General features: G+C 36.1%; 1 protein-coding gene across 11 annotated transcripts in view; it reads left to right on the forward strand.

The window, feature by feature from the left end:
• MBTPS2 (membrane bound transcription factor peptidase, site 2) overlaps positions 1 to 12173 on the forward strand; it is a 103977-nt gene that overhangs the window by 2285 nt on the left and 89519 nt on the right. For all 11 annotated transcript variants that reach the window (XM_045471823.1, XM_045471826.1, XM_045471824.1 and 8 more), the window contains exons 2-4: positions 1293 to 1441; positions 3977 to 4223; positions 11033 to 11136. In XM_045471823.1, the coding sequence (XP_045327779.1) occupies positions 1293 to 1441; positions 3977 to 4223; positions 11033 to 11136 (500 nt within the window). The remainder of the gene's footprint in view (positions 1 to 1292; positions 1442 to 3976; positions 4224 to 11032; positions 11137 to 12173) is intronic.

Genomic DNA, 12173 nt, shown 5'->3' on the forward strand with positions numbered 1-12173 from the left:
AGTCAGGTCATTTTTTATGATTGTGATAGGACTGAAATATCTTACAAACAAATTCCTCAAATGGATGGGCATCAATATGATAAAATACTTAACTGTATTTACTGTAACTGAGGGGTAAAAGGGGTCATTGTCAGGGTATATAAAACAACCTTATATCATCCAAAATCCTACATTACTCAAGGACTTCAGACTTCCCTAAAGATAAAACTTGTTCGGGTGTGTATAAGCAGCTATCCCATCAACCCTGAAAAATGTAAGTTATTAAGAACAATTTGGTTTTATAAAAGTTTTGTACTTCCACATGATCAAAGGCAGCTTAAGGTCTCAGAGTGGTTGCTAAGAGGATAGAAAGCACTGATTGCAGCTAACCTGTCCTCTGAGTTGGATTGGTTGGAGGTCTTTTTAAATTATAACACAAGACCTCTTTCTGTGATAACAAGGCTTCTAGACCTCTGCTGTCCAGTGTGGGAGCCACTAACTACATGTGGTCATGGAGCATTTGAAATGGGGCTGGTCTAAATTTGAAATGTGCTGTAACACACTGGATTCAAAGACTTACGTACAAATAAGTAAATGAAATGTAAAGTATTTAAATAGGTTTTTTATATAGATTACATACTGAAATGATAATATCTTGGATATTTTTAGTTAAAAAGTATGTTTAAATTAATCTGTTTCTGTTTACTTTTTTAAATCAGCTACTAGAAAATTTAAAATTACATATGTGGCTTGCATTTGTGGCTCACATATGTCTATTGGACAGCGCTGTTCTAACTTTGACAAACTTTTTCTGTAAAGGGCCAGATGATAAGTATTTTAGCCTTTGTGAGCCACATAGGCTCTCTGATACATATTCTTGTTTTTTTGTTGTCTTTAACCCCTTAAAAGTATAAAAACTATCCTTAGCGCATAGGCTATACAAAGAAACAGGCTGTATGGGGCACTTGGCTGGCTCAGTTGATAGAACGTGCAACTCTTGATTTCAGGGGCTGTGAGTTTGAGCCCCACATCGGGCGTAGAAATTACCTAAAAAACAAAAAAACAAAACAAAACAAAAAAAACAGGCTGTAGACCACATTTGGCCTACAGGCCATAGTTTGCCAGACTCTAACCTCAAGAGACCAGCTAGTCTGAGATCTTTAATATCCTGAAAAAGAAACATAAAGCTTTAAAATTATAAGTATTTGGGCAGTCAGTATCTTCCTTTCCTGTAGAAAAGACTTCTTTTTGATTTTCTTAAACATCATACATGTTCTTCAAAACTGAGTGATGTGGAACTTTTTCTCTCCTAGTCATCTGTGTATTTTAAGCATTCTTATGAAGACTGGTTGGAAAACAATGGATTGAGCATCTCCCCATTTCACATAAGGTGGCAAACTGCTGTTTTCAATCGTGCCTTTTACAGTTGGGGACGGCGGAAAGCGAGGATGCTTTACCAGTGGTATTCTTCATTTTTCTTTTTGGTTTAAAGTAATCATTGTGATCATGAGAAATGCTTGTCAAATGAACTATTTCAATCATTTTCAATCTACTGAGTTTTAAAATATTGACAGTATAAAACGTCTGGTTTTCTATAAACTTAAATGGGATTACATCATTGTGCTTTTGCATACATCAAAAATCAAGGTTCTATACCTTATCTGGATAGTAGTACATGGGTGCACACGTAAAAATTCAGTGAGCAGTACATTTGACACTTGTGCACTTTACTGTGTAAGTTATTCACTAATAGAAATGCCAAAAAATTGGAACATTTTCCATCATGAAATTAATTCTGTAGAATTCTGTACCCTATCATAACACATAGAAACAAGGGTCCTGGGAGTCATAGGATACCCAAAAGTCTTCAGGCTTTCCCCTGTACTTCTTTTCTGATAGTCCTCCTGGGTAATGGTATTTAAAATATTTCACAGCCAGTAAAGCATATGCACAAACCACTAGGCAAAATGATCAGCCAGATTGTAGCAGCAGGGTTCTGGAGTCCCCTGGCCATGCCAGGTATACTCCTTTTAGGTTATTATTTTTTTTAATCAAGGAGTGTATAGTTTATTGTTAGGAGGTTTATAATGATCTCTGGGCCACCCTAAGGACCAACACATTTTGTAGTTGACAGAATTTCTAGTATGGGTGTAAAGGGCCTTTGTCTAAATTCCTTTTTGCTAAAATTTTAGCACCACATGTTACAGAGCTAAATGTAAACAGATCATTAAAAAGCAGAAAATGCAATAGCAAATCAAAGCAAGCAAAATAGAAGGAAATAATAAAGAGCAGAAATCAGAGAGATAAAAACTATACAGTAAAGAAAATCAGCAAAGCCAAATGTTGGTTCTTTGAAAAGATTAATAAAACTGATAAACCCCTTCCATAATTCTGAAGAGGAAAACACAAGTAACAAAAATCAGAATTGAATGGTTAGTATCAAAAAGGTAAGTAACAAGCATTATTGAGGATGCTGAGAAAAGGGAACCCTCGTGCACTATTGATGGTAATATAAATTGGTGAAACCACTGTGGAAAACAATATGGAGGTTCCTCAAAAATATTAACAACTGAAATACCACCAGATGGTAGCTACACTTGTGGTGAACATAGCATAATGTATAAACTTGTTGAATCACTATGTTGTACACTGAAACATAGTGTGTCAACTATACTTCATTGTGTGTCAACTGTACTTCAATTAAAAAAAAAAAGCAATACCATATGATCTAGTAATTCCACTAATGGATATTTACCCAAAGAAAACAAAAACACTAATTCAAAAAGATATATACACCACTATGCTTATTGCAGCATTATTTACAATAGCTGTGATACAGAAGCAACCCAAGTGTCCGTCAATAGATGAATAGATAAAGAGGATGTGGTATATATACATAGTGGAATATTACTCAACCATAAAAAAGAATGAGATCTGGCCATTTGCAACAACAAGGATGGAACTAGAAGGTATTATTCTAAGCGAACTAAGAGAAAGAAAAATACCATATGATTCCATTTATATACGGAATATAAAAAAACAAAGCCAATGAAGAGCCAAACAAAATATGCAGAGACTTAAATACAGACAACAAATTGGTAGTTACCAGAGGGGAGGTAGGTAGGGGTATGGGTGAAATAAATAAAGGGGTTTAAGACATACAAACTTCCAGTTACAAAATAAGTCACAGAGATGAAAAAGTACAGCACAGGGAATATAGTCAATACTGTAACAATATTGTATGTTGACTACACTGTACGTGATGAATAATGTATAGAATCAATATGTTGTACACTTGAAAGTAATGCAACAGTGTATGTTAATTGCACTTCAATTTTTAAAAAATCAGAATTGAGAAAAGGGAACACGACTGCAGGTTCCATGTACATTTTTTCAAAATGAAACGATTGTGAACAACTCCATGCCTATAAATTTGACAATGTAGACAAAATGGACAAGTTCGTTGAAAAACACAACTTACCAAAAAGTGAAGAAATGTAATAGATTATTCCCAACTATAGAAGGGTAATTTGTAATTATTGTAATTATTAAAACAGTAGAAGAAGGAAACTTGTTAAATTTTACCATGTTAATATTTAAGCTCATCACAAAATAATAGCTAAAATAAAATGCAAACAAAAGAATTAGAGATAAAAAAGAAATGGATGTCTGTAATGTCAAAAGAGCTTTTATAATTATGTGAGAACAAGATCAAAACAATTCTATGTAAATGGACAAAAGAGAGGAAAGAAACTTTATTGGGAACAATATTCAGCCTCTTCAGTTATGCGAGAGTTGTAAATTACTACAACTGCTTAAAAGAGACCAGTGCCTGTGTTTCAGTCATGTATCTCAAGTTCAGGTAGGAAAATGAAGCAGAGTTATTGAAATTTTTAGCCATTATTTTGAAGCTATGAAATGTGGCTGGTCAATAAATTTGCTAACCCGTGAATTTTGAGGAAGTGTATGTTTATGCAATTTTGCTTCCTCCCGACAGGTTCAATTTTGGAATGGTGTTTGGCGTAATTGCTATGTTCAGCTCTTTTTTTCTCCTGGGGAAAACGCTGATGCAGACTTTGGCACAAATGATGGCTGACTCACCCTCTTCTTATTCTTCTTCCTCTTCTTCCTCTTCCTCTTCTTCCTCTTCCTCTTCTTCCTCTTCTTCCTCTTCATCATCTTCCTCTTCCTCCTCTTCTTCCTCCTCCTCCTCACTTCACAATGAACAAGTGCTACAAGTTGTGGTAAGTACCTTCTTTTTGCTTTAAATTTATTGCAACATGAATATAAGATATTTCTTCTGGCTAGCATAACTCCTATCCATGTTATAAATATGGAAACAGATGAAAAGTCTCACGATTTCTCAAATTACCTGCGTAAACAAAAATATTCATAGGAACGTAGCAAAGATTTGTTGGAATATGTAGTAGGGGTGGTAGTAGTAGTAATAGAACAAATGGACCATGAAAACTGTCTACAATTACACAGATATTTGAATTAACTTAGTATCTTCTTGAGGTGTTAAATGATTGTTTCTATCAAGGAATAAGCATGCTGATTTAAGATCTCTATAATGTATAAATAAATTGCATTTTAACCCTATGCAAAGTGTTGCCTTTCCTCTTCATGTCTTTCAGACTCTAACCAATAATATCCTTTTAATTAAAGATATAAGACCTTGAATGGTCACTGTGATTTCCTGATGTGAAGAATAATGTGCTGAGTTTTACTCCTTAGACTGTAAGCCATTTATAATAATTCTCATTTCAAAGCACATGTATAAACAAACCTATACCGTATTGATCCATGTCTCCAGGATTTAGAAGGGTGCTTTGCCATTGACTTTTATTTCAAATTTTTCACATGTGTAGTTTTTATTTTCATGAGTCGTGGATGTTATGTTCTTAATCATGCTCGTATTAATGGAATAGACTAAGAGCTAATAATATATTTTTTAACTCATTTTTTGTGGTTTCTAGTAGGCTGGGTCACTATGGGGATATTTAGAAGTCATTAGTAGAGAATGATAATGAATCTCTCTTATGGTAATAGCTCTTTTTTAGAGGTTGAAAGGATTTGCCAGGTATGGCCTTAGAAGAGATGATTAATTTCCTCAACAATTACTAAGTATATTCTGCCTACTGGCCATATGCTGAGTCCTGCTTATATGGGGAACAAAATCCAATCCTAGCACTCAGGAAGTTTCAGTCTAGAGGGAAAGCTGCTGTGATTGTGCTATAGTTGGACAGAGTACAAGGTGCTGTGAGAACAGAGAAAAGGCATGCTGAGATGTGCCTGGCACTGGGAAGAGAGGAGAGGAGAGCTTCAAGGGAAGGGTGAGGAGAGTCCTCAAAGCCTCTAAGAAAAGATGGCAAATGAGCATCCCAATAACAGAGGGAACCTTATAATATGGAAAGGTGGGGGATTAGGGGAGAATAATAGAATAATAATAAAACCTAGGTAATATACATGCTTTCTATGTGAGGTTTTTGTGCCCATTTTATTTTATTCTTTAACAATCTATGGGTAAGTATGTCATCACAGATAAGAAAAGCAAGGCAGAGAGATGTTAAGTCACTTGCCTGTGGTCACAGCTCATAAATAGTGGGTCCATCACTCACCCACCACTGACCTCAGAGCCATCATGCTCTATTCCCTTAAGAAAGACCACTAATTCTTCAAGGAACTATAAACTAACTTTGACCTGTGTCTAGGAGGTATATGGTGGAAGGTATATGATGCAGGAGATAAAATAGGAAATACCTGTAAGGCCTGGGTTATGAAAGATCATCCTAAGGAGTTTTGATTTTGGGGGGTGTGTAGCTAGCTCAGTTGGTAGAGATGCGACTCTTGATCTTGGGTTTTGAGTTCAACCCCAGTGTTGGGTGTGGAGATTACTAAGTAGTTTTGATTTTTACTTGTAGATAACAGGTCTGTATAAAATGGACCAAAGGAGGGTTACACTGAAGGTGGGAAGAGCATATTAGAGGGCACTTTGGAATAATTCACTGTAGAAGTGATACAGATCTAAACTAAATTGGTGGTAAGAAGAAGGAAGGAGGCAGATTCAAAGGGTCTTTTAGAGTGGAGTTCTCAGGCCTTGGTGTTTAAGTGAATGTGAGGCTGGAACAAGAGGGAAGAGTTAAGGATGACTCTCAGGCTACATGATTGGTTATTGTTTGCCAAAGAAGAGGATAGTAGAGAAAGAAGCAGGTTGGGAAGAAATGTGATCATTCGCCTGTCTGCCTAGGATTAGAATGATAAAGTGTAGCTCAGAGAAGAAATTATTTCTTCTTTCTGCATCTCAGTTCATTCATAGAGCTCACAAAAATGTTGACTCTGTTAGGAGTCCTGCTTTGGAATCATGAAGAAGTCAGTTGCCCTCTGTAGTACACTGTGCATGTTTATGTATATATCTAAGAATGTTCTATCTCCTGGGGCGCCTGGGTGGCTCAGTTGGTTAAGTGTCTGACTTCGGCTCAGGGCATGATTTCACAGTTCGTGGGTTCGAGCCCTGTGTCAGGCTCTGCACTGACAGCTCAGAACCTGGAGCCTGCTTCAGATTCTATGTCTCCCTCTCTCTCTGTCCCGTCCCACGTGTGTTCTTTCTCTCTCAAAAATAAATAATAAACGTTAAAAAAAGAAAAAAAACCAATGTTCTATTTCCTGGCTTTGATATGAGTTCTTGTAGCTCAGAGAATATATTTTCTATTTACATCATAATTACCTACAGCCTTATTCAGTATTAATTCCCAAAAACCTGGCACTCTGTCACTGAGAGATCAGAATTCTGGTACATCTAATACCCTGTGTGATCATGGCCAAGACAGATGGGCAGTCACATACTGTTGCCAGAAAATAAGACCTACCATCTGTTAGTATAATCACTCACTCAAATCCTTACCTTATCTCATTATTACATCCATAAGATAATAAAGCAAAGGAACCAATGTCCTATGGAATCAAGCCTACTGATTTATTTGGAATAAAGTTAAGATAACCAGGATATATTGTGATATTGAGAAAATCTGTAAGAATTAACCTTGGGGTTCCTGGGTGGCTCAGTTGGTTAAGCATGGCTCAGATCATGATCTCGAAGTCCCTGAGTTCGAGCCCTGCGTCAGGCTCTGTGCTCACAGCTCAGAGTCTAGAGCCTGCTTCAGATTCTGTGTCTCCCTCTCCCTCTGCCCCTCCCTTGCTTGCTCTCTCTCTCTCTCTCTCTCTCTCTCTCAAAAATAAGCATTAAAAAAATTTTTTTAAGAATTAATCTTAAGTACATAAATTTAGAGAGGGGTCAGAGAAAAGGAAGCTACTTATCTGAACAGGCAGACACCTGACAACATGGAAATGGAGCAGGTATGTAGAAGAAGGTACCCTGATATTCTTAAAAAGAATCGCTTAGTAGGGTCTGAGTAAAGAGAACTTCAGATAATGAGCATCATAAAAATGTCCATATCTTTTGACCATTTACTTGTATACCACCATCTAGGACTCTAGCTTTAAGTAAACACTTCCAAATGTGGAAAAAATAGTATTCATCAAATTCTTATCCTAACATTATTTATTATGAAGAATTGGAAATAACCACAGTGTATAATTGAGGAATGCTGCTTAAGTTGTGGGATTGTCATTCAGTGAAATGCTATGTATACATTAAAGGTGAAGGTTATGAAAACTAGTTTCATAACTAGGGAAAAGACGCTTGGAATTCATGCATTTAGACAGCAATCCAAGCAACATAGTTTGAATCTTCTCTTCAGGTACTAAAGGAGTCTTAAAAGTAAAATTCTTCTATGCACAAAAATAAATTCCAGTTGAATTAAGATTGAAACAAAGTCATAAAAGACCTCGAAAGACAAAAAATAGGTTTCTGCTTATATGAACACAGAATGAGGAAGACATAAGCATAAAACTAATGGCAGAAACCATGAATATTGATAGACTTTACTACATAAAATTTTTATATATCAAAAAACTAAAAGAAAAAATTAAAAGGCAAAAGAACTTGGGAATACATCTATGATATGTATTACAGAGGACTGATAATTGATATTTGAAGTGATCCTACAGAACAATAAGAAAAAAATAAACACTGTAGGAGAAAAAAATAGACAAGTCATGAGTAGGCTACTCACAAAAGACCTATCAATGGTCAGAAGTAGGGGAAACGTTGAGCTTTAATAATAAAAAAATATAAATCAAACAATGAAATACTTTTTATTTTCCTAAAATTGCAGATTTGAATAAATAAGCTTGCTCAAGGCTACAAAGGGTCTACTTTTGGAGAACAGTTTGATATGTATCAAAGTCCTTTAAATTTTGTGTAATGAAAGCATATGTTACTCTCTTTTTTTTAGAGAGAGAGAGTGCAAGTGGGGGGAGAGGGGCAGAGGAAGAAAGAGAATTAGAGAATCTCAAGCAGGCTCCACACTCAGCACTGAGCCCAACACAGGGCTCAATCCCACAACCCTGGGACCATGACCTGAGCTAAAATCAAGAGTCAGATGTTCAACCACCTGAGCCACCCAGGAGCCCTGAAGCATAATGTTAAATATGGGACAAGGATTATTTCATTTAATCCTGAAAATTACCTTTTTATGTAAATGTAAATGTGGTTATTTCCTTTTTAATAATGAGGAAATTGCACTGTTGGGAGGAATAATCCAAATTTCCTTGAGGTCACTTAGCTAGTTAATGATGGATCCAAAATGTCAAACCGAAGTGACCTGTCTCCTGAGCCTGAACCAACCATGCTTAAGAATTTTTACCCCCAAAATATTTGGATATATGTGTCCAAATATGTTTATCACAGTATAAGAGCAGAAACTTTAAACTTTAAAACAATTAAATGCCCAACAGTCTATTTTATAGAATACAGTACAGTTCTTAAAAATCATGTTGAACCCTTTCACACTGCTGGTGGGAATGCAAACTGGTGCAGCCACTCTGGAAAACAGTATGGAGGTTCTTCAAAAAATTAAAAACAGAACTACCTATGGCCCAGCACTTGGCACTACTAGATATTTATCCAGAGGACACAGGAGTGCTGATTCGAAGGGGCACATACACCCCAATGTTTATAGCAGCACTATCAACAATAGCCAAAGTATGGAAAGAGCCCAAATGTCCATCGACTGATGACTGGATAAAAAAGATGTGATATATATACACAATGGAATACTACTTGGCAATCAAAAGGAATGAAATCTTTCCATTTGCAACAACATGGATGGAACTAGAGTATGTTATGCTAAGCGAAATTAAGTCAGAGAAAGACAAATATATGATTTCACTTGTGTGGAATTTAATGTACAAAACACATGAACACAGGGAAGGGAAGCAAAAATAATATAAAAACAGAGAGGGAGACAAACCATAAGAGACTCTTAAGTACGGAGAACAAACTGAGGGATGCTGGAGGAGTGTTGGCTGGGGGGATAGGCTAAATGGGCAAGGCGCATTAAGGAGGACACTTGTTGGGATGAGCACTGAGTGTTACATGTAAGTGATGAATCACTAAATTCTATTCCTGAAATCATTATTACACTATATGATAACCAACTTGGATTTAAATTAAAAAAATAATAAAAATAGGGGCGCCTGAGTGGCTCAGTTAAGTGTCCAACTTCAGCTCAGGTCATGATCTCATGGCTCGTGAGTTGCATCGGGTTCTGTGCTGACAGCTCAGAGCCTGGAGCCTGCTTCAGATTCTGTGTCTCCCTCCCTCTCTGCCCCTCCCCCACTCACAATCTGTCTCTCCCTCAAGAATAAACATTAAAAAAAAATTTTTTTTAAATACAAATTAAAAAATGTTGAACCAGAAAACACTCATGGAAAAAATGTATGTGATATTATTAAGTGAGAGGGGCAGATGTCAAAACCATGTTTATAATAAAAATATAATTCTTAAAAATATATGTATGTGAAAAGACTAGAATAACATACATTAAAACATTGAGAATGGTTTTTGGTTTTGTGTTTGGGGAGCAGGAGTATAGTCTTCTGTTTTTCTTTTGAGTTTTCCAGTTTTCCTGCTTTAAACACATTTTGTAATTAAAGTAATAAGAGCAAGAATTTCCTCTAGAAGAATACTTTTAGGGTCCCAACTCCTGGACTGTGAGAAATAGATGCTCAGTATGTGAATAATATAAATGATGCCTGGTGTGCCCCCACTTAACCTAATTTATAGACTCCTTAACAGATGACATAACTCAAGAGTGATATCGTATGAGAAGATTCTTGGGTATCTATAAGACTTTACCATGCAGCTCTTACAATAGCAAACTTCCCTTGTGTATGCAGTGATACATACAAATGCATCATCTTAGGAGCATGTGATTGCAAGACGACTTCTTCATAGGTCCTTAATATGTCTGTCTATTCCAGACAACTTACTTTCTGCATTAAATTTCAGTTTTAATATAATACGTATAATTTTGATACTCTTTTTCTGACCACTCTACTACACAAATTGTTGGAATCCAAGAAATGGACAGCACAGTGCTCCCACACCAATAAGGCACTTTATTACAGTACCCTTAATTACCAGCACTCATGTTACTTGAGAATACTAAAATGAAAACTCATTGATGAGGGGCAGGAATATCCTATATTACTTAAGTATCTGGAACCTTGCAATAACAATTCAGAGGCAGGATTAAGATTGTAACAAAAATTTCCAAATCAGGCTTCTAGCCTTTGAGGATAGAACAGTTGCTGACTCCTTGTCACTGTCACTCCACATTCCCTGGCACTTAGCCAGGCTCCCTAATTCTTTCCCACGGTGAAGACTCCAGGAAGTCAAAGTTTCAACGTTTTTAACCTTGTGTTTCCTGTTCTCTTTATATTAGTGCTGTGCTTAGTTCAAAAACTGCCTAGTTCAAAAAGCTGATTTTTTACTTCTATTGTGAAAGAAGTAGAGAAGTGAACTATTGATACTCATATCACTTTTAGTTTACAGAACCTTCGGCCTGGAAGTTTAAGCTTTAATACAGAGTGAACATCATGGTTTCTTGGTCCCCAACTGTGTATTTATCATTGTGTCTATGAACAGGTTCCTGGTATCAATTTACCTGTCAACCAACTGACCTATTTCTTCGCTGCAGTTCTCATTAGTGGTGTTGTACATGAAATTGGACATGGGATAGCAGCTATTAGGTAATGATATTTTTCTTTCTACTAATGCAAAAAAAAGCTTTTTACTTACTAGGGTTTATTACTAAAATCTGCTTCATTTGATACTTTTTCTTTCTGTGAATATTGCCTAGTGCAAATCCACATTATTTTGAGGTAACTACTCTTTTATAAAGATTAATATATTGATGAATATAGTCAATTAACCATGTGCACACTGTAATCATTTGACAGCATGGTTATATCTTCATGGTGTTTCAAGATTTTAATCAAACCCTGAAACCTAATCTTTGTATTCATCATTAGGTCAGAATGATAACCACTGCACTTGGAGCCCACCGACCTGCCTTCTTATTACTTTGTTTGACTTATTGGCCAAAATACTTTCCTGCTTCCACTAATAGCCTCTGCTGCCTAGAGCAGGAACATTGAAAGCTCTGAATTTGTTAACAAATATCATAGCCTATCTAGAAACCTAAGTAAAAGAAGACAAGAGAGGATGAGACCTGGGTCTTTCTTCAAGTATCATGCCCTGTTCTTGTCTTGACTACTCAAATGTATATTGTAATTATGCCTGAGCATTTTAAAGGCTCCTAAACTTATAAATTTGTGATAGGGGAGCACATTTCCCCCTTCACTCCTACTGGTAATTACTGCCATGATGAACACACATACTGATGGGAATGTGTTTTATCCTCTGGGTATGTGGACCAGATAAAAGGTTTTATAGGAGAAGATGTAATCACTTCTTATTACTTTCCTGCTGCTTATGAACAAGACTCTGTTGACTGCTAATAAACTCTCAATCTCGACAAAGCATATACTGCCACATGTAGTGGTTTAAGTGGGCAGCTACTTTTTCTTTTTCAATCTCTCATCTTTGCTTCCATACTTTTAGCATTGTAGCTTTTAGAGTTTTACATACAAAATCATTGTTATTAACAGTTTAATACTTCACAGTATGTTTGTGAAATAGTATGGGTAATCTTTTATAAAAACCAACTGTCAAGTAAAAGCGAATTTTACAGTCATCTTAAATATATAGTACTAAATGACAGCAC

This window comes from Leopardus geoffroyi, chromosome X (genome assembly GCF_018350155.1).
Source record: "Leopardus geoffroyi isolate Oge1 chromosome X, O.geoffroyi_Oge1_pat1.0, whole genome shotgun sequence".
Classification (NCBI taxonomy): Eukaryota; Metazoa; Chordata; class Mammalia; order Carnivora; family Felidae; genus Leopardus; species Leopardus geoffroyi.